Raw genomic sequence first — 22098 nt, 5'->3', positions numbered from 1 at the left:
AATGACCATTATTTTTTGTCGAACTACATTTCTTATCACACCAATGTCAACAATATTTTATTAAACCAATGTCAATAATACTTCATTAAACTAAGTAATTATTTGTTATTCGTCAACTTTGCTCTCTGAAGTATTGTCCTCGCTATGGGTTAAGCTAAGCTAACCTCGCTAAGTGTTTCTGATGGAAGCCATACTCATCCACGTTATAAACCATTTGAGCTGTAAACTCTCGATGTAACTTCTCTCAAGCAATCGTTTTGGGAGACCTTTAATGCTCTTTGAATCACTTGACAAAGCTTTCTCTTAAATCCCTAGTTGTTTATACCATACCGGACTTTAAAATTGGTAGCCCAGTGATTAGAGAATTGGAATGATTCTGGTTTAAATGAAGTGGTTCTGTGGATGTTGAACTTATTGGTGATCTCTGCCTTAGTACATTTTTCGCCACCGATATTTCGAAGAATTTCACTTCATTATTCAAGCTGAGTGCATTACGCTTCTTTATCTCGAAATTTGTCAACGTCGGTGTCATTGTCAGCGCTATTAGGAATCACAATTTATTCAATACTTTTGGTTCAAATAACTTATGATTTTGGGATGAGTTAACCAGAATAAAGTGTAAGGAACTGTAATCACAATTTTCAAAAATTGAACACACATAAAAACCAAATTTACCGGAGGGAAGACCAGTGGCGCTCTGCTCCACAAATTCCGATAAAGGTAAAAATTTTCGTCAGTGATATGGACCTCATTGTTTTGACATCGTGATGCCTCCGTAAGCGCAGGTACCATTGCGAAAGGAAGACTAACATGACGTCGCCGTTGAGAATGTACACCTGCTTGACGAGATCTGCCGGAAACGTCCTGAACCAGCCCTCTTCTTAAACAATTTCTAAACCTGCTGTCTTGATGTCTTGAAAGAAAACGTGCTGGTAGAAGCAACAATACCATATACAGTATATGTGGATCAAAGCGCCACTAGTCTTTCGTCATCTATGGCGCATCCTTGTGAATTGTGAATTCTTATCCATTTAACAAGATTTATTCAGAATCTTTTCCTACATTTGAACATTTTTAGATATTATTTTAATTTTAAACTTTAAAAATAATAAACGTATATTAGTTGTCTGCGTAATATATTTAATGTTGGCAAATGAAAAAAAAAATTGTCAAGCAAAAAACCAAAAATAATCTTTTTAAACTTCAACTTCGTTGCAATTGTTGATTGAAAGGTTTTTTGCTGGAACTTATTGATGATTTTGTTTAACATATCTTCTTTATATTTCCCTATAAATGAGTCTATGTAACAGTTTCGAAATTACTTTCAGAGTAAGATTCATATAAAAAATTTGATTTAATCAGACTTGAATAAGACAAAACCATTCTCTACGATTATGTGAGTATTGTTGGATTTGGTTTTTGAGGAAATAGAATTATTTCTGATTTAGACGCATTATGAGAAATTATTGGTGCTTGTCCAAAAACAACGATACTTAACTTTTCAAATGAACCTCAGTAACATTGACTCTGGTTATCTTTATTTACCTTCATTTTAATCAATAGCATAGTTATTCAAACATTCAGTATTCTATTTGTATATTAAGCTAGGAAATATTTTAATCTTTCGATTGGTAACCAGAAATCGATGATATTTTTCATAATGGCGCTATATCTAACGAAACAGAGTGAGAGAGGAGAGAATCTCAATTTTATTAGGTCCTTTTGAAAAGTTACGCGAGATATAGAACGATTCTTTTCTCGCATACGAGTCAATAATAAGGAAGCATCAACAGAAGAGCCGGCTTGCATGAAACGAACACAGTTGTTGAAACAGTTGCATGAAACGAACAAAGTTGTATCGAATTGGACGCTTGTGCGCAAGAAATATTTTCGACAGTTTACTTGTATGCAGAAACTTTTCAGGCTGGTATAATTTTAACCGTTTGAAGAATTATACTAAAATTAGTATTCCATTTTTTTAGGACGAATACGTCCTTAGGCGAATCAAAGTTAGACGATCTTCGGATTTAAATTCACGTCAATGTTGTATCTTGATTTGGTTTTTACAACTTAAAATATAGAAGTATCGTTTTCATGATTCATGCGAAGTTAACTATGAATAATAATAATTTGTTGAATTGCGCTCAAATTATTTGTGTTTACAATGCCTGAACTATTAGGATTTCTGGAAGAAACCTTTTTTAGTTTTGGAGGGTGTGAAAGAAACATATGTCCATGAGAATAATTTAAAATAATATATTATATATAAATAATAATATATAATATATTTCATTTTTGTTAACTTTTTATCGGTTGTGTATATATTTCTCTTTGATTTTATGTTCACTTTCGGGTAAAATATATAACTTTTCTGACATAATGATTGGTGCACCAGAAAGTTTTGCCTCAACATTAATTGTTGCGTCAATTTGACTACTCGCTTTCAACAATATTGTCCATTTTTTTACTAATAGTGCGTTGTTTTTTTAACGTTTTATCTTAATCAATAAAGAAAAATTAAAACCTGAACTCGGGTGTTTATTATTTATCAATTTGTTAACACCGTAATGACCATTCGTTGATAAGTAAATAATTAAAAATCGGGAGTCAATTTGACGCAATCAAATTCGATCGAATACTCCTTTCATCGATTAAGGCCCAGTTTTATTATGGTTTGCGTATTATTTGAATGCTTATGGAACATATGTGTTTCAGACATTCAGAAATCAAAATTTAGACTTTTAATTGGAATGATATAAATATTTTTTTGTCTCGAAGTTTTTTTTTGTATATCACAACCAAAATAATTTCTTCTATTATTTGCTTAATCCTTGATTCCGTCTTTGTTTTGTCTAGATAACTTTTAGGTTATTATTAATGGTTTTGCTTCAACTTTGATTTGTATGGTTATTCTCCAGATTCATTTGTGATTTTTTTATTTGAATCTGTGTCTTTACCTATTTACATATTGGCAGTGGTGGGCACCGCTAACTGAAAATTTAGCGACGCTAATCGCTAAGTCGCTAACCGGAAAATTTAGCTCGATAATCGCTAAACGCTAAACGCTAAACCCACATTAGCGGAACTTTCGCTAATCGCTAACTTTTTAATATGTTAATAGTCATATCGCTATATTTATTGCTCGTGTTTTGTAAGATTTGGACCACTTTGATCTGTTTTGGTTAAACTAACGAAAACAATTACTTTTTAAAGCTATTCACAGTAAGAGGTTCACGAAACGGTATTCATATTTGATTTTGTAAAAACAAGAATAAAAAAAGTTATTTAGCTTGCATTGAAAATAGATACTCTTAGGAATGTTTTCATAAAAATTCAATTATTATCTGAATCGAAAAAGTAGAACCAAAGTTGTCATAATTCAAGCGCATTGCAATTCACCAAAGTTCTTGATGTGCCGAAAATTCAATCTAGACCTTGTGCTTGTTCTTCAAAATGCTCCTGTGGCTTGTACGATAACTGGAACTCCATTCTAGGGTAAAAAAACTGACAAAAGTAACTTTCGCAGTAAAGTATGTTCATCTTTCGAAACAATTTACGTACGCCATCAGCAATTCACAGTTTTTCTAAATATTTCTATTGCCGCTTCTCTACAAAATTTAGCGAATTAGCGATTAGCGTTTCGAAGGCCAAAATTTTAGCGACGCTAACAGTTTCGCTAACCAGCTAAAAAATTAGCGAAATCGCTAAATCGCTAACTGAATTTTAGCGTCACTAATTAGCGAATTAGCGGATTAGCGGAATGGTGCCCACCACTGCATATTGGTTATACAAGGCTAGCTAAATGAGGGAGACCTATTTCGGATTTTATTCGTATTACGGCTTTGAATGCAATGTTTCGATTTAACTTTGTTCTATTGCCCATTCGAGTTCCTATTCATTCGAATATTTCATCTAAGTCAGCATCGCGGACTCTTCTAATGTAACTAGCGGAACATACTCTAGACTGAAAGTTAATAATTACTACAAAATTAATCTAAGCATGGCAAATCGACATCATAATTTGCAGTTAAATAATCACGTTAGTTGGTCAGACATTTAGAAAATGTTTATTTTATCCGTGTAAAATATATCACAACTGTTGAAATATTTCAAGTGTTGCAATATTTCGAATGCATATACCAATGAGAATAAAAGAGAGGTGAGGAGGAAACTTACTAACACTTACACGCGCCCCTCTGCTAACCTCCGTCTGTCCAGAGTTGATGCCATATAGTGACGTAGTTATTTTGGTTCACCATTGAATTCGTCTAGTTGTTTACATTTGAAGCATTTACTAATACTAGAAAAATGCACTCTCCTCCTCACATCTCTTTCATGCTCATTGTGCATATACCGTACTGCATCAAATTTCGAACACTTTAGCTATGATGTAACTTCTTGCACTAAAAAATCAACGAAAAATTAATTTTCCCGACGATCTTAAAGGTTTAACATGTTGCTTATTTTATTTTTGATGCAATTAAGTGCTGTTTATATAGATTCAAACATGTTTTGTTTATGAAATTAACGAAACTTCAGACCTAAGAGTTGATTCAAATTCCGAACACTTCCATGTAATCACTAAGAGATAGATAGGCAAACCGTCTCAACACTGACTGTCATTTTTTTCAACGCCTGCTGGTTCCCGGGAAGTGGTCCTGCAGTGAAGAGCTATACATCACTGGGTGAAGGACATTTCAAGGAACAAAATGGTATATAATGTTCATACTTTTTATTACTCTAGCTATAGTAAAGTGGTTTAATCCGAAGTGTTCTAAGTTTGAGACTGCTCTAAGTTTGAGTCAAAACGGTACTAACTTATGTGTGAAATGTTGAACAGTCACTTTACAATGATGGATTAGCCGTTGTCCGAATGTTTTCAAATAATCATAAAATCTCAAAACCATTGATTTGCTGTCTTTTTCTATGTTCTGATGTGTGATTAGTTTCACTGCAATTGATGTTAATAAATAGCTTAAAAAGAAAAATATTTCTTACATAGCAAAGGATATAATTATAAGTCCTTTTTGACATTCAAAATCTGTTAGTTTATAAAATCTCCAAAATCCATCACAAAGGTTATCCATCTTAGAGGTTATTGTTGTAAATGCTTGGAAATAAGTCAGTTTATTCAGTCTTGTGCAAAAGTAAGAAAAATCGTCAAAATATGGACTGACCCACAATTGTACATAGCAAAATGTAACATTATAAAATTACGAGTAACTCCGCTTAATGCACCGAGCAGGATATTATATTTACTGAATTTTTGAAATTCATATCGTTTCAATCAAATAAAAGAAATTACAACTGAAAGTTTTAAACTGTCCAAGTTAATTCAAAGAAGTCGGAAATTGATGGTTCATCTCAAATTTCTCGTAAAAACTGAAAGCACTTGAAATTGAAATCGAGCATGTTTTAATACTGTAATAATCCTATATTTCAAACTATTATTGCATATCTACAGAATATGATAAATCTATTCCACTAATCGAGAAATTGTGGCGTGTTTAATTTTTTTCGTTCTACACTTTGTCTCTCTTCCTGCCTCTTCGTTCTACACTTTGTCTCTCTTCCTGACTTCGTTGATTTATTTTTCGATTCATTTGCTTAGAAACACCAGTCGATGTTACCACTCGGAAGAATTGGAGATCACCTACAAGCATATACTTAAAATTTGTTTTTAGTTGTGTGTCAGCTTTCGAGACTATCGACGGTTGTTCACATTTCAGCTGTGAATAGAGTAGATAATCATCATTTCTAAATTAGGGGAGAAAACGTATTTGATCATCATCCTGTAGTTACCTGAACCCTGTGCAGCATGTTCTACCTGAAAATTGTTATTACTCAACCACCAACGAAAACTGTTCCATTATGCTTACCACCGGTTTACCCGATTTCCCAACAGTACTTACGACTTTCGATCATCATTGAACAGATCTGGGTATCGTGCGGGTACGACTCGAACTTCATCGCACAGGACAGCACCAGTGTCAGCTTGGACATGTACAGCAGCGTTTTGTCGTGATACAGCCACAGGTAGTGATTCGGTATGCTCATCTCGTGGAACGTCACCTTCTTGGCGTTCTTGAAGAAGCAATCCGGCCGCCAGATACTGTGCAGCCAGTCCACGTCCAGTATCCGGTACTCCTCGCTCATGTTCTCCGGTAGCCGCAGCCGAGGATCGCGCCAGCTTTGTGCCAAAAAGATGTCCGCAACGTACGTCTGTAGGGGAAATTTGCGTAGCAATATGAAGTAATAACAATTATCGAAAATACAGTAGCAACTTACCATCGATTCTTCGTTGATCGAATCGATTGACAAAACCGTCACGTGGAAGTAGACGACCGTCGGTTGACCGAGCAGCTTAGGAGCTCGGTTTTTGTCGTAGGTTTTGTGATGTAGAGGAAGAATGTCAGTTAGCGACAAACTAGCGGCAGGATGCTTGGACAGCTCGGCAACGTCAGTGTAATTGGCGTAGTTGTTTCTGTAAAATAATTTGAAGTACAATCAAAGTTAATTATCAAATTCTCAGTGTTGGGAATAACACATGATAGTCGTATCTTTATTCTAGGACTCATCATCATAGTAGTTGCCAACTTAAGAACTACGCAAGGTAGCTCGGAGCAACAAACTACAGTATTCTCTGACGAGCTACCTGCATTCGTAGATGAGTGGTCGGATTTATTTATTTTTCAGTTTCGATACAGTGCGTCGCTTTGACCACCAGTGTAAGAGGAGTTGTTTTCGCAGTGAACACACTAGTGATTCTCTGAGGAGAAATGACAAGCCTGCGCGCAATCACCTGAAAAATCGCCAACTCTCTTATTAGGACATCCTAAAACAGCTCTAAATGGTGCAATCAACGTTAAATCGTGTGATGAAACGTAACTGTGAAACTCTGAGTATCGATCAGAAGGAGAAATGCGCGGAGACTTTGCAGATAGTGGGTTTGAGTCCCGCCAGGATTTTTTTTTAAGTCTAGTTCACACCTTCTGTTCTCGTTCATTTTTCTCATCCTTGTAAAACTTCATGCATAGCCAACCTTACTAAACTTATAATGTAGTCAAAAGACAAAAAAGAAACCAGTTCGTAGAGTATTTCAAAACGCCGCGCCATTGTTTACTTCCAAGACAAATTTACGTTTTGTCTTCACTCTGCTATGTGACAGTTTTAATTGCTAACCTAATAATTTTGACAAAGATGACAGCAACCTTTGTTTATCTGCGTTCGAACACTCTGATGTAGTGAATCACAGACAAACAGACGTGCCACTCGATAATGATTTTATCCCACTCGTGTTACAACTTTATGCTGTGTCGTTCGCCACAGTGATTAGCTCGATTCAATCTGAAAGAAGTTGGAAGTTGGACAGGTCCAGCTGGGCCTTTTTTATTACCGGTCTATTTCCGGAGTTATCTGCCGATACAGTCGTCCGCTTGGAAGCCATCCGATACTCCGCCATTGTTGAGGACAGGAGCCGATTCCGTTTCCATCATCCGGATAAACTCAGTGAGCTCTACTTTCGCCGCTCCCTGCCCCAGCATTCTGTGCCTGTACGGTATTGGACCGCTTCGAGGATCATCGGCGGTGCCCGAAAAGGTTAAGATAGTACGGCCAAAGTGCTTCATCAAGCTTCTAGCTTATCGTACACTACCAGTGAAAGTCGCTGGTTCGCGCGTGCAATCTTCCGTGGGCTGCGAGTCATCGACTGCCAATAGACGCCGATGTTGTTGACGAAACACAGGATCTGCCATAGTCCTCGTCAGTCTCCCTGTTGGTCGGTAACTGGATCATCTGACCGCCATCGCTCTAATCTAACGCTACGGTACTTCAAAGATGCCCCGATAAAGAAACCCAAACCACAAGTAAAACCAAAAACGTAACCTTTTAGGATAAATTATGTTATAAAGCAAATTTGTATGGCAACTTCACAGTGAAGCGCAATCCATATAGATCATTGCACACGAAAATTAACCTCACTTTTCTGACACTTCCCACGGGTTTGTTTACAATGTGTTCCATTCACTTTGTATGTGATAAGAGTGAAAATGAGTACGAAAAAGATGGAAAAATAACCGCCTATGCGAATTCGTTACTGTGATCTTTTGGTTTATTCTTGGAAACGTAATTTTTAACAAGACACTTCCTCATTTTTATTCGGGCCGAAAATTTTACTATGTAAACAAACCCGCGACAACTGTCAAATCCCTTTCTCTTCTTGTTTTGTGACGTCATCGTGCAATGATCTTTACTCCTGCATTTTACACCGTTTGATCTCGCTCATCAGACTCGTAAAGGAAGTCGTCAGTCCTCGATCTGGTTAGTTTTGATATTTGTTAGATTCATTGTCGCTTTTGAACAGTCCAGCGTTGTTAGACACCACTTTGACAACCTTCACCTTACTGATCTGCTGTGATTGAATCGGGGCAACCTGCTCACCGAAGTAAGCATTCAGGTTTGCTGGAGTAAGGTTACAACTAATTCCCTTCAGGGTTAAGCTTCCTCCCTAGGGGCCAGACACCTTTATTTCCATGAAAAATATTTCGATAATATTACATGATATTTGTTGATATATTTTGATATTTATCGTATATCTGTCAATTGACATCCTCCAACGATAATGTAACGGAAATGAGCTATGATATAGATAGAGGGGTGCCCGAGAATGGAACGGTAAATACTTTTTAAAATTGAATATTGGAAATATTTCGCAATATATCAATAGTGTCTCACCCCTAGCTTCGTCCCTTTCTGCATACATACTTTCGTCTGAGCTGCTGGAGCTGAGAGCTAGCAGTTTCTTCGTTCAGAAAAATAACGATTATTTTGTAATTTTGTTTAGTAAGCAGTAGTGCCATTGGTGTCGCTATAAGCAAAGACAGAAACAGCTTTCACAAAAAAATAGTTAATTGGCAGTAAATTCACATGGTGGCGGATTGTGACGTTTCAAGTAAGAGAAGATTTTTCTGGAATTTTCTCCAAAGAAGCACGTGAATGGTTTTGTTTTTTTCTCAAGAGACATTTTCCTGTTAATAGTAAAATCATCTAGTTAAAGTATTTCGTTTTGTATCTCAATAAGTCCAACAATCTTCCGTCTCACAATCAAAAATTTGTTCAAATATTTTTTGTGGGATACTCTTTCTCATTGAGCTTTATCGCAGATATCGGAGAATCTCAGTTATGGTTTTACTTGAGTTCTGTAATATTTCTGCTTTCTCCAAAATATGATAAAGCGATTGTTTAAGCAGAAGGAGTCTCGTTCATTCCACCTGATCTCAATAATTCGGACACCGTAGTAGCATTGTCTGGATGCTTATTGATAAAAAACTCAATTTCGGAAAGTTTCACTTTGTTACAATATTATCAATACCAATCACAAATTAAAGATAACGTCTAGCCGAATTTAACATTTCATTATTTTTAAATTTTCGATTACGTAATTTGCGAATTACTGACGAACACCACAATCAAACGTTCTTTCTATACTAAAAATATTTGGTTCCAACTTCCACAGACATTGTGCGGCACTTTGTGGACGTCGGACATACCAGAGCATCGAAAGGAAGCCCAGTTTCTGATGACCGACAACCATGAACGTCTAAAGGATGCTGAATAGGAAACCAGAGGGGAAAGAGCATTCATCGCTGCGTTCGCTTTGCCGGAAGGCCGGTGCAATCAGTCAAACAGAGAAAAAGTACCGGACGAACATGAACGTACATGTCAACAAGCGGCAGTCCCGTCCACTGGTCTCCAAGCAACAGGCAATGATACAGCGGCAGCAGCTGAATAAGATGGTCAGGTCAATTTTCAATTTTCACCCTGAATGCCAACGGCTGGCAGGGTGCTTCGTATCTTACTTCCCACACAAAGGAAGTGAGCTCCGAGGTGAAGTTCATTTCACATACCAAGTTCCCCAAGAAGGTGCTTCTGTGGCTGACAATTAGCGAGAAGGGTATGTCAAAGTTGCTTTTCTTTCGCTCCGGACTGATCTTGAACGGGGAAATTTATGATACGAAGTGCCCGCCTGAAATTGCGTTGTCCATCAAGAAATATCCTAAGGGCGAAGACGCGGTTTTCTGGCCGGATCTGGGATCGGCCCACTACTCGAAACGAGTGTTGGACGAGATGGAGAGGTTAATATGATGTGGTACGGAACTACTGATCAGTCAAAACATGTGTCATTTAACGGAGCAAGTAAAAATCGGATGATGCAATATCTGAGAACTATGGTAGGACAGGCGAGAATTCGCATTTGAGCGTTGTTATGCAGTAGAATTACTATTTTGTACCAGGTTTTCGCGAAATGCTTGACTAAGGTACAAATACGCCCGACCTCCCGACCCGTATTTGGTATAGAAAGCTTTTTCTCTACTAAGAACATTAATGGCCTGAGGCTTATCAATTTCGCTGCAGCCTGAGGCATGGCTATCTTTAGCATTTATTTTTCACGCCGAAATATGGATTCTCTCAGATCCGCAATGTCCTGATCGATGGTCGGCACTTTTCAGACGCCACAGACATAAGGTCGTTCAGAGAAACGTTGACTCGGATCACTATCTGGTGGTATGCAAGATCTGCGCCCGGTCGTCCAACGTATTGAAATCGAGATAAACGAGGAAGATACGGCTGAACAGCTAGCGGTTATCAGCTGGAGGAGACGGCAGAGTGTAAAATGATTTCGAGCAGCTAGAGCCGCTGAAAAGAGACTCCATCACCGGAAACAACAGCATTAAAAGTGTGCTCTTGTGGAAGTGGAAGGCTACCTCTCCAGTTACGATGCAAGTAGTTTCTACAAAAAAAATTGACGGTATTAGGAACCGAAACGTGTCATCCTCTGCCATGTACAACGATAGGAGCACAACGAAAGGAGCAGAATAGATATTGAGAATGATATACAAGCTGTGAATCCACCAACCATGGACGAGATGAAGACAGCAATTAAAGAGCTGAATAAAGGCAAGGCAGTTAGGAAGGACGACATTCCCGTCGAGCTTTTCAAAGTTGGGAGCGAACAGCTGTATCGTGCAATTAAGCAGATCATGCTGAAAGTGAGGGTTGATGAAGTATTGCCTTCGGACCAGTTGAAGGGTTTCATATGCCTGATCTACAAAAAGGCCACCGTCTGAATTGTAGTAACTATCGGGGCATAACTCTTCTCAATACTCAATGCATAAAATTATCTCCCGCATCCTTTTCCACAGACGCCGTTGCAGGAAACCTTTGTTGGCGAATACCCATGTGGTTTCGACCCGAATTTTCGATAAATTTCGAGAACTCAACTTGCAAAATAACCGATTCATAGGCTTCAGGGCAGCGTACGACTCAGTTAAGAGAAAATACTCATGGCAGATAGTGCTCGAACATGTTCTCCAGCAAAATAAGTTAGACTGATTTGTGCCACCCTTGATTGCACATCAAGCGTCAGGTGAGATATCGGATGCTACGGGCTGTCAAATTTATTGTTCAACATCGCATTGGAAGGTGCTATGCGGAGGGTGCAGAGAAGTGGCATCATCTTACGAAATTTCACATGCTTTATGTTTGGCAGATGATATCGACATCTTTGGTATCAACCGTAGAACAGTGGAAAAGGTGAGCTGCGAGAATAGTACTTATCTTGAGCTGTACCAAAACGAAGTACATGGTGGCTGGTAAAGAGCGCGGTAGCCTGTCTGATGTAGGTGCCGCGGTAGATGGGGAATCATTTGGAGTAGTCGACGAATTTATTTACCAGGGTACCTTCTACCTTAAAACAATAATTTTCCGGTAACCCTAAACATCCATTTGCCGTTGGAGTGGTTGTTCACCAGCAGAAAAAGACGCGCAACATCCCTTGACTTCAAATCATAAGAAATCTAAGTTCCTTGTTTTTGAATCACTTCCAGAGCATGTAATTGCTTGGGGATGGCTTGACGGACAACTTTTTATACCAAAACAAGCAGGTTTCAACGGTAGAGATTGATTCTCAATAAGCAATTCCTTCAATTCAGCGTCTTCGTATGTTCTTGGCCTTCCTTTATGCGGACAGTGATCAGCATTGTAATTACCGTCTTTAAAATGAGAAAACTAATCAAAGCACGTTATTGCACTTAGAGCGTAAACTTTTTTTAATTCTAGATACCCTTGAACTGCCATTTTCTTTGAATGAAATGAGAAAAGAGAAACTTCCTGCAAATGACAATTATTTGGCACAAAATCCGGCATTTTGACACAACTAAATATATAAGACGCCACAATAAAATCATTAACATGTCATAGCGGTTCGTTAACAATATGTCTCTGGTTGGTTCATCACATTTTAGACATGCCAAAACTAGCAACACGCAGAGGGAGAGATATGCGAAGCAGGCTTAGGACAAGGACTGGACTGCCGTAATCTCGCAGACTGACGTAAGCGCCATTTTTTCAAATATGGGGTTCTTATGCCAATTTGTTCGTTATTCGAAGACCTCATCTTTTGGTACCTTCATTTCAGTTGTAACTTATTCGTACGTTGCATAAAAACAAGAAAACGGAATGACGTATGCATCATTTCAATACAAAAGTGACAAGTAACCCGTTCGTTTTTGGGCCGTATTGAAAAACTGATCAAATGGATGTACGTCATAATGTTGTATCATGGCACTGGAGAGCGACACAATACTGACGACTTTTCTCCTTTTTCACTCGTAACAGCCTCATGAATAAGCTATTCATGAGAGCCCACATACAGCTACAGCTTACACAAGGCAACGAAACTGTCTTGTGTTGCACACGACAGCTCATTCTTGCGTATGTATGTAAGAAAAAACTTTCATTCTTTTATCGGCCTTACTGTCGTGAATCATAATCACCTGACATCCCGCTTGGGTTCGTGCCGAAAGATGACAATGATTATAGGCTGTCATTTGCGACAGCTAGGAAAACCAACAGACATAAGGAGATGAGAAATAACAGCCCGTTTGGCATTGTATGTATGCGCTGTCACCAGTTACTGTCGGGTTATGTACCGAATGTACGGGGAGCAGGGAGAGCTGTGCAATGCAATGACAGCCGAATCAGTTGAAGTGCAGTATGCAGTCTATTTCATAAACGTGTTGCGAGAATGTTGTGAGCCAAAGGAACATGTCAAAATCCGAGCCAAACGAACAAGAAAAAGCGTAAAAGGGCTTCGAGACATGTGAAACCAAGTTGCCAAATTAGCGATTTTTAATCGTTTATCTCTCTCTCTCTCCCTACCTCCCTCCCTCTCTCTCTCTCTCTCTCTCTCTCTCTCTCTCTCTCTCTCTTCTCTCTCTCACTCTCTCTCTCTATCTCACTGTCTCTCTCTCTATCTCACTCTCTCTCTCTCTCTCTATCTCTCTCTCTCTTTCTCACTCTCTCTCACTCTCTCTCTCTCTCTTTCTCTCTTCCACACACACTCTCTCTCACTCTCTCTCTCTCTATCTCACTGTCTCTCTCTCACTCTCTCTCTCTCTCTCTCTCTCTTTCTCTCTTTCACACACACACTCTCTCTCTCTCTCTCTGAGTATCTCTAGCCAAAACCAAATCCACAAATAGCACTTACTCTGTCCTTCGAAGTATTTTCAAGTGAAGAATAACATCTATCGAAGAACCTTGCAAATAACTATGGACTTCGGAACTACTTCATGCGTGTCCATTAGGTATCAGTTGAATTATATAGCTAAAAGTTTATCACCTTCAATTCGTCTCGACGAATTTCACAAAACTTAAATTGAGGTCAAATTTCGTTTCGTTTCGTTGCAGCAGTTTAATTTCAATATTAAATATTATATCATCTGTGCCACCCTTGATTCCTTGCTTGATTCTAAATCATCTGTCATCGTACTCTACACTGTGTACTGACACTTACACTGTGTACTGACGTTTAATATACCTTTTTACGAGCTCGGAACCGCTGACATAACGCACGTAAAAGCAGCATCAATATAGGTAGGATCAATGACACCCCACATAGGAGTACGTAGAACAAAAACTTGGCCAAAACTATTTCAATGAGTTTTCACATAGCAAATGTGTCTTAAAGTGGTTTTATCTCTATTAAGCTTTATATTTAGGCATAAAAACTTATTATTAACAAGTTTTCGTCAAGTTAGATCACCTAGCAGTGATATATCAACTTGCCTCTGCAGTTATTCTGAAGTTCGGAAAAAGTATGCTTATAGTAAGAGCTTGTTCTGGTTTGCCAATAATAGATTCTGCTACTTTCAAAGCGTCTTTCAAATCACTCGCTTCAAAAGGATCGTCTGATATGGATATGTTGGAAACCGCAGTGCTCCCAATACAACTCCCCATTGGGAACTGCGTAACTCAACTCATCCAATGGTATTTTTTCTTTTAGCATTTGCATTTTGCATCTCTTGCTTCGATCACTGCAATCAATCCTTTGCTTGGACGACATGAATGTGAAGCTTCCGACCAACTTTACAGTTTTATGGTTAAACTATACAAATTTTGCTATATTTCGGAACTGTCAATTTTATTTAAACTAACTTTTGAAGCGACTTCGTTGCCATCTTAAGATTGAGCGCTTCTTGAAGGTCTTTTGGGTTTTTTTTTTTGTAAGACTTGGACCACTCGATCATTGTGTTGTACTTTAGTTGTAACATTTGAGGGTTTCTTCAAGTTTTTCCTCTAGAAACAGAAACTTTTGTTACCGTTCGTAACATTCACCTGGTGTAATAGTTATAAATATATAAAATAAGAAACCTCCGTTATATTAAAATTCCCATGGGATAAAATGAATATTGGCCAATATAAACACACTAAGCACACAAAGGGTTAATATTAAGTTCACAGTGCACTATACACGAAAAACTGCTAGAAAATAAACGGGATGACTTCAGTTCAGGGTACGGATTGAGACTGGAAGCAGAGATGGCTAACCAAGCGGAGAGAGAGAGATGGGAGTACACGAAAGCTAAAAGCTTATTGAAAGCTGAGTATCGAGAGTCGGCCCCATTTCATCTGTACCCATTCGAAGAACAAGTTATAAATTATAACCCTTCGTCAAAATCGATAAGTGTCGATCATCCGGATCGAAATAATTTGGTGCAAATCCTAACTAAACTTTGAAAAGAAGGCGAATCAGGTAAATTAAGGAAGAAAAATAGTTAAACTAGAAGCAATAGCGGAAAATAGAGCCTTCTAGTGATGAAAGCAGTTTAGCCGTGACATTTAGTATTGCTTTCTTCTCGTTAGGACCCGCAAATTTATAGCCCACCGCATTAGACCCGTAACGAGCCCCAAGGTGGAATTGTTGGGTTTAGATTGGGGAAAACTCACAACCGGGTTCCCGGAGTCGTGCCTGGACCTGCGAATTGTACACGTGGAGGAGCAGTCTTCAGTGAAGTAGGAAAGGTAGAAATCCAACTGTGATCCACTCCCAGCAAACAATTCTGTAGATTTATAGCTTAACAAGCTGTTATTCAGTGGATTTGGGCTGAACTATAACTTAACAAGCCGTTATCCAACAAAATTGTTTGCTGGGCTATTCTGCTACAAACACACCCGCGAGGGCCTTATCTAATCGCCCACGGAGCGCGTGGCGTTGTACCAACATAGAAAGGAGAGCCAGCTACGTTCCCGTCCCATTTGTACTGACCAGCCCGAAAACCAAACCCCGTACTGAGCCACCTTATAGTCACAGCAAGGTAACCTAGAATTAGCCATACAGTGACACTCATACACACCCACACAGTTTGTATAAATTTAAGGGTATTAAACGTTAAAATTATATTCACTAGCCTTTCTCTAGTTCACACTTATCACCGTCCTGATTAACTGACTAGACTTAGAGCCGACCTTGAGGTAAAGGACGTCACGCTTGAGCTCGGGCATAAAAGGGGCCATGAGTACCCGCCCCAATCGGTCTCCAGAGGAACGACCAGGGACCGGGGGTCTAGAATAGCAGGCCCGTCTGGCTTTCTAGCAACACTTTTTATAAGTTGAATGTTCATAGCATTGCGCAATCAATCCGAAAAGGGTATTTCCCGGTAAGTTATCATGAAATCTGAAGAAACTAATCAAATTTTTACAGTCGAAAGCATGGTGAATGCGCTCATTCAATGAAAATAAGATTCAGCAAATCTGAACGTTCCAACTTTGCATTAATCGCAATCACGAATGGGTAAGCATGGCGCAGACTTTCTTTTTACTACTTATTCAGAAACACATAACCTTCCCAATGGTGGGTGAACTTTTGCTGGGACTTGCTGGGAACCCAAACAAAAATTCTTTTTTGCAAAAAAATCGCTAATCAACAGAAACTGAAAAACACGTGTATGGCAAGGCCTTGTTTTGAAGAAGTTTTCCATTCTATACAACACATTACCTTACTCAACATACCTTTCTTTTTAACGCCCATATTGAATTTACGCTCAAGAATCACTTTAAAGTTATAATAACATGAGTGGAAGTTTATATTTTGCGTATAACAATTTGTGATTTATTCATGGGCTCCAACTAATATCAAGGTTATGATAGTTACTGTCGTTTGTAAACAACTCAGATAATTTAAAGACAGCCTGCATACAATGTAGTATCAGCGAATGCAAAAAGGTTCAATAGCACGAGGAACACTCAATTTTTTTCGTATTTTGGCCAGGTTTTTGACTCAAATACTCCTATGTGCACCCGTCAGTTCGTAAAATGGTCTATTATATACTAGGTGATTTTTCGCAATACTCAGAGATATGCGGGGACAATGTTGTGATCAAAATCTGAGCAAAACAAACAAGAAAGGTAACACATTGAGAGGTATAGCAATCAGGTACAAAAAAGGACATTTTCACACGTTTTTCAGGTCCTTTGGAAAACAATTAATTTAGAATGCTCCAAAATTGCTTTATCACAGTGAATTTTAACTCGTGGTTAAGATATACGAGTCGAATGAAAAAGTTAGTCAACAATGCGTTTTGAGAAGAGATCTGGCACCTCTGACACGTGAAACCTATTTGCCAATTTGACGGTTTTTTCATCGCTTATCTCTCTCTCTCTCTCTCTCTCTCTCTCTCTCTCTCTCTCTCTGAGTATCTCTAATCCAGAACTACACGGAGAACAAAATCTACCCAACCGGAGGGTACAAGCTATTTAAAATTATGTAAATCTTATACAACTTACGTATAGACTGTTCCGAAAATTATAAATACATCTTCTTTCTTGAATAAAACAAAAAATACAGGATTTTCCGGGTCATTTTATTCTGAAATATAGATAATAAGTGTTTTCTTTCCAGTTTCAATTCAAGTTGGGATTATATTTCGTAGGATACGCGAGTTCTCTAACTTTTCTCTTACTTATAAGCTTTTGCACAGTGTGTTCTCCGATCATTTTTACCACTTTTAGCCAATCTTTTTTAAATTTTTCAACATTGTCCGCTGGTTTGACATATTTCCTCAGCTTTGCCTTGGTCAAAGTCCAAAAAGTTTCAATGGGGCGAATTTCAGGGCAGTTTGGAGGATTCATCTCCTTTGGGACACATGTGACATTATTTGTTTTTTACCACCCTAGTGCATCCTTAGAGTAATGGCAGGAAGCAAGATCGGGCCAGAAGATTGGAGGATTGTTATGCTGCTTAACCATGGGTAACAACTTTTTCTGCAAACACTCTTTCACGTAAATTTTACCATTCACTGTGTCATTCGTAATGAATGGACGAGATATTTTCCCACATTCACAAATGGCCTGCCAAACCATTACCTTCTTGCCGAATTTTTCGGTGTAAATGGCTTTCACTGGTCCAGGGACATCCTTTCCCTTCGGTGATGTATAAAATTGCGGTCCTGGCAGAGTCTTATAGTCCAGTTTTATGTAGGTTTCGTCATCCATGATAACACACCCCATTTTTTTGGTCAGAAGTTTGTCATAAAGCTTCCGAGCTCTCAGTTTCACAGATTCAGCTTGTTTTGGATTTCGTTTTGGCTGCTTCTGCTTCCGACGGGTCTGCAGACCCATTCTTCCCTTGGCACGCATAACGTTACTCGCCGAGGTTCCAAGCTTTCTCGCCACATCTCGTACTGATACTGAAGGATGCCGCTTGTAGTATTCCTTAACCTTTTTGTCCATTGTGGGATCAACAGGCTCGGGTTTTCTACCACGTCTTGGGGCATCAGTAAATGTGCACTCTTCACAATACTTCCGCAATGCGGTTTGAACTGCTCCGACACTTATACCTTCTTCTCTGGCTGATTTTCTTATAGAAAGACCACTCACGGTGCCCCATTTGTGCACAATTCGCTTTCTTTGCTCGGGAGAAAGGCCACGCATTTTCAAAATTTCGCACCAAATGTTAGAAAAAATGACAGCATCTGTTCCTTTTGGATGTAAACAACAGTACGCAGCCAACGTTTGGTTGAATACTGCACGTTATTTGAAATGACGGTTGATCGTAAGTGTATTTATAATTATCGGAACGGTCTATATTGGGTAGTTTTGCAATGCTATCGCTGAGTTATTCCAACCTAATTAATTTTAAAGATGCTGTTACTCAATGTTGGCGTTGAGTAGTTTGAACCCAATATTGGATTAAAAATCAAACTGGTTGGAAATTCATAACCCGCGTGAAGAAATTGATTTCGCGAAAGTGGCAGAGATTACTTTGATATTGGTAGTTTTAGTTTTAAATTGGTGACTTTAACTGACGAACGTGCTTCTGTTTTTAAATAATAGCCTCCAATTCAGGAGAAGAATCAAATTGCATTGTGAAAATGGAGCTAGGAACGGAGGCACTTAAAGGGGAAATTAATAAAGCCAGTTACACCAAATAAAAAGCACGTGAGTAGGTTTTGAGATAGATTTTATAGATTTTTTTCAACGATCCGCTTTTTTTCAACTAATATTTTTTCAATCGAATGAAATTAACTGAAATCTACCCATAGTTTAAAAGGTTGAACTAAACGTTGGGTATTTTTGACGTATTATTACTCTTAGTGCTATCTACCTTCTATTGAATTAATCTACAACTACTCAAAATTGGCTTCCTGCACGGAACGACGCCGTTGAGTGAAATCGACATGAAAATGGGTACTTTTCGTTTTCCGTGTAGGTGTTAGGCACGTTTTATGGTTATTGATTATGCGGGTCTTTTGTAGAGTAGCAAAATTTCTCGGGGGCTCGGGTCAAAAGTTTGCACAGATCTTTTCGAAATATACGAGCAAAAAATCGGACAACACTGTATGAATTTGCGACATCAGTTGATCACAGATAATTTCATTGAAGTGGTGCGAAGTTATCACGTGAGTTGTATTTTGAGCTGTTTTGTTTTTTTCGCCATTTATTGTTATTGGCCTAAATCATGCTAAAACTATCCAAGAATCAAAATCTACATCGCACAAGTACAGATCTAAACTCAAAGTTCGTTTAAATCAATTTTTACCGAACAACTTTTATACTCCAAAATCACATTTTTCGTTTAATTCAGCGATGCTCGTTTTTTTTTATTTCGAGGCTTTGTAAACTAGCAGAAGTTACCTACGATCGTTATCGTGTTTCAAATTTGGAGTATAGAGGTCTCTGCATCAAATTTCGACCGTTATAGCGTCTCTACAGAATGTGTTTACAATTTCCCTTTGTTTAGTCTATCAGCCGTTCTCGTTGTGTAAATTCTGTAAATGACAAAAAGGAAGAAGTGGAAAATAAAACACAAGAAGGACAATTTTACGACGCAGGGATAGCTGACTGAATGTATAAAAATTATTAGGGGCTTTGTTATTGCGATTCTGATTTATAGCATGTTGAAACTTTAAACGCGTTTTTCTCAAAACCATGTTTTCAAAACCGGCGAGCAGTAGAACTGAAAAAGTTTACATCCGATTGACTTGAAATTTTAACTGTAGCTTCTTCATTAGATTATCTAGTGAAGTACACACGATTTAAGCGATTGATTTACAACAACTAAAGTTATAAACAATCAAAGTCGATTTTTTTTGTCGAAACAGAACTTTTTTTCAAACCGTTGCCATTTTGCGAAGAAAAACTCTAGAAATATAATCATGTGTACTTCACTAGCGACACTTATGTAGATAATGAAAAAAAAATTGTTTTGGTTATAGGTGGAGTTGGGCACGACTTCTATTGCTCGCCGTGGAACAACTTTTAAAAAAAGCGGTTCACGGCAATCGCTGCACAGCTGCCATTTTGTAAAAAAAAATAGCAATAAAAATATATTTCTATTCTGCAAGAGTTGCTCAATCCAATGATATATTATTTATATACCTTACATCTCGAATGTCCTGTAAAAAAAAAAATCATGAAAAAAGCCTTGCTATTTTGAGCATTTGGTAGATATAACCCCTTAACTGCTATTGGAATACTTCGACGACACTTTTGTCCTATGAATGACGATGGTATGAATTGATGAAAGACGCTCCACAGGTACATTGGGTAATCGCTCCATTATTCATCTCAACAGCTTGGTGCATCTTTATTCATCTCATTTCTCTCATTTTTCCAATCACGTCAAACTTCTACAATTTCCTGAAAGTAAATCTATTTGCTTCTCGATTTTCTCAAGTGGCTGAAAGTTTTAAGTTTAAAGTATGGTAAAATTTGACGATAAATTGATCAAAAAGGCGTGATGAGATGATTATAGGTACTGAGATGAATATAGGAGCGGTTACCCTATGTTCCAACATTTTCTATCGTTAAACGATAAGTATAATGAGTGTTGTAAAACCAATTTTTTTTCATGAATGCAGAATCGACCCGTTTAGTGAAACAAGAGTTTGGAAGGGAGACAAAATTTGAAGTAAGCAGAACATCTGAAAACAGGTCATCGACATGCAATGAGCCCAACATACTGTCAACCATGATACATTCATTAATGACCTAACACGAGAACACTAGAGTAAATACGAGGCTGAAAACCAAAAACATGTGGCAGGTTTCCCTGCGACACCTGAATTGCTACCGAAGCACATCATGTAAAATAATACGTGTACATATTGAATTGTGTCGTCGTCCTTGGCACCAGTAAAAAGGAAAAACTGATAGGAACAAAACTAAAAACGTTCGACAGAGCAGCGGGATTCAGACAAAGGACAAAAAATATAAACTTGCATAATTCCTAGTCTACTTTGTTGACAACCATTTATCACTTCCTTCTGTTCGCTGACCAACTGATCTAGTGTACATACACACAGGAAATAAGATGGCCTCCAGTGTGGTTTTGTCAACTGCGCGCCCACCGATAGACGGCGAAACCGAACTCACCTATAGGTTTTTCCCGCTAGTGATTCGTGCATGTTGCCAAGTAGTGGAATCAACAGTACAATCCACCTTCCGATCATGGTGGTTTAAATTTCGCGTCATTCACTGGCTCTGATTTATTCAGAATACCACATCTCTAAATTTTCCGAAATATGATGTCCAAGCTGTTCCGTGCGGATATCCAACTGCGCTGCGATTAATTACCGAAACAGTTGCGTGTGCACTTCTAGGTTATCTGCTGAGAGTTGTAAACTCACTAATCTATTCGCCTTAACACATTTTTCCCTTAATATACAATTTGCGATGTATTGTTATAAGCTAACAATTTGCCAATTATCCTGATTAATACAGATTGCTGCCAGCAGTAGAACCATGTTGAGTTTGAAATTAAATATTGCGACATTTTCTATAATCACATTTCAAACGGCACGCATTCCTCGGAACTAACGTTTTTGATAAGCTGCTCTTTTCACCTCGAAGAAGCGTGAAATTTGAGCCATCGAACGGGTCGGGCTGATACACGGACCGCAGAAATCCAAGGTTTCAGATCCCTTACGCCATTTTTGAAGAAAAATTACAATCGAATTAAATTTTTGCTACGAACGCGCACTCGTCGAACAGAGCACCTGAACCGATCCCGACGAATGAAAAAAACGAACTAAAGTCAGGTTGGTATCGATTCCGCTGTTGCACCGTTAAAATGTGCGGCGTACAGCGCAATACGAGTAAGTATACGATTGAACGTTTCCAATTGTCGTTGTTGGTAGCTGTGGTAAGAATGTAATGTTTCTAACGGAAAATGCTGTAGACGGTCTTCCCTATTTCTCGATCGTTACAAAAATTAGAGAACCGTTCCCGACATAACATGATTTTCGACGAGAAAATCCAGCG

At 38.3% G+C, this 22098-nt stretch overlaps 1 protein-coding gene across 1 annotated transcript; it reads right to left on the bottom strand.

Annotated features, from left to right (window-relative positions):
• Positions 1-5413: 5413 nt before the first annotated feature.
• Positions 5414-21855, bottom strand: LOC129718328 (glycine receptor subunit alpha-2-like). Its single transcript, XM_055669006.1, has 3 exons — positions 21211-21855; positions 6289-6484; positions 5414-6222 (listed from the first exon to the last, which is right to left on the bottom strand). The coding sequence occupies exons 1-3, from the start codon at positions 21285-21287 to the stop codon at positions 5887-5889; spliced, it is 609 nt and encodes a 202-aa protein (XP_055524981.1). The 5' UTR covers positions 21288-21855; the 3' UTR covers positions 5414-5886.
• Positions 21856-22098: the final 243 nt, after the last annotated feature.

The sequence above is a fragment of the Wyeomyia smithii genome, chromosome 1, assembly GCF_029784165.1.
Source record: "Wyeomyia smithii strain HCP4-BCI-WySm-NY-G18 chromosome 1, ASM2978416v1, whole genome shotgun sequence".
Classification (NCBI taxonomy): Eukaryota; Metazoa; Arthropoda; class Insecta; order Diptera; family Culicidae; genus Wyeomyia; species Wyeomyia smithii.
Note: the sequence above shows the minus strand (reverse complement) of the source record. Positions and strands in the feature narration are given on the sequence as shown.

What these genes read in the sequence shown, in the direction of transcription:
- LOC129718328 (XM_055669006.1), bottom strand. Translation starts at nt 21,287, where the DNA reads ATGATCGGAAGGTGGATTGTACTGTTGATTCCACTACTTGGCAACATG. An exon ending in CTAGCGGGAAAAACCTATAG is followed by an intron (nt 6,485 to 21,210) that starts GTGAGTTCGGTT and finishes ATTATTTTACAG; the next exon opens with AAACAACTACGCCAATTACA. An exon ending in CGATCAACGAAGAATCGATG is followed by an intron (nt 6,223 to 6,288) that starts GTAAGTTGCTAC and finishes TTTCCCCTACAG; the next exon opens with ACGTACGTTGCGGACATCTT.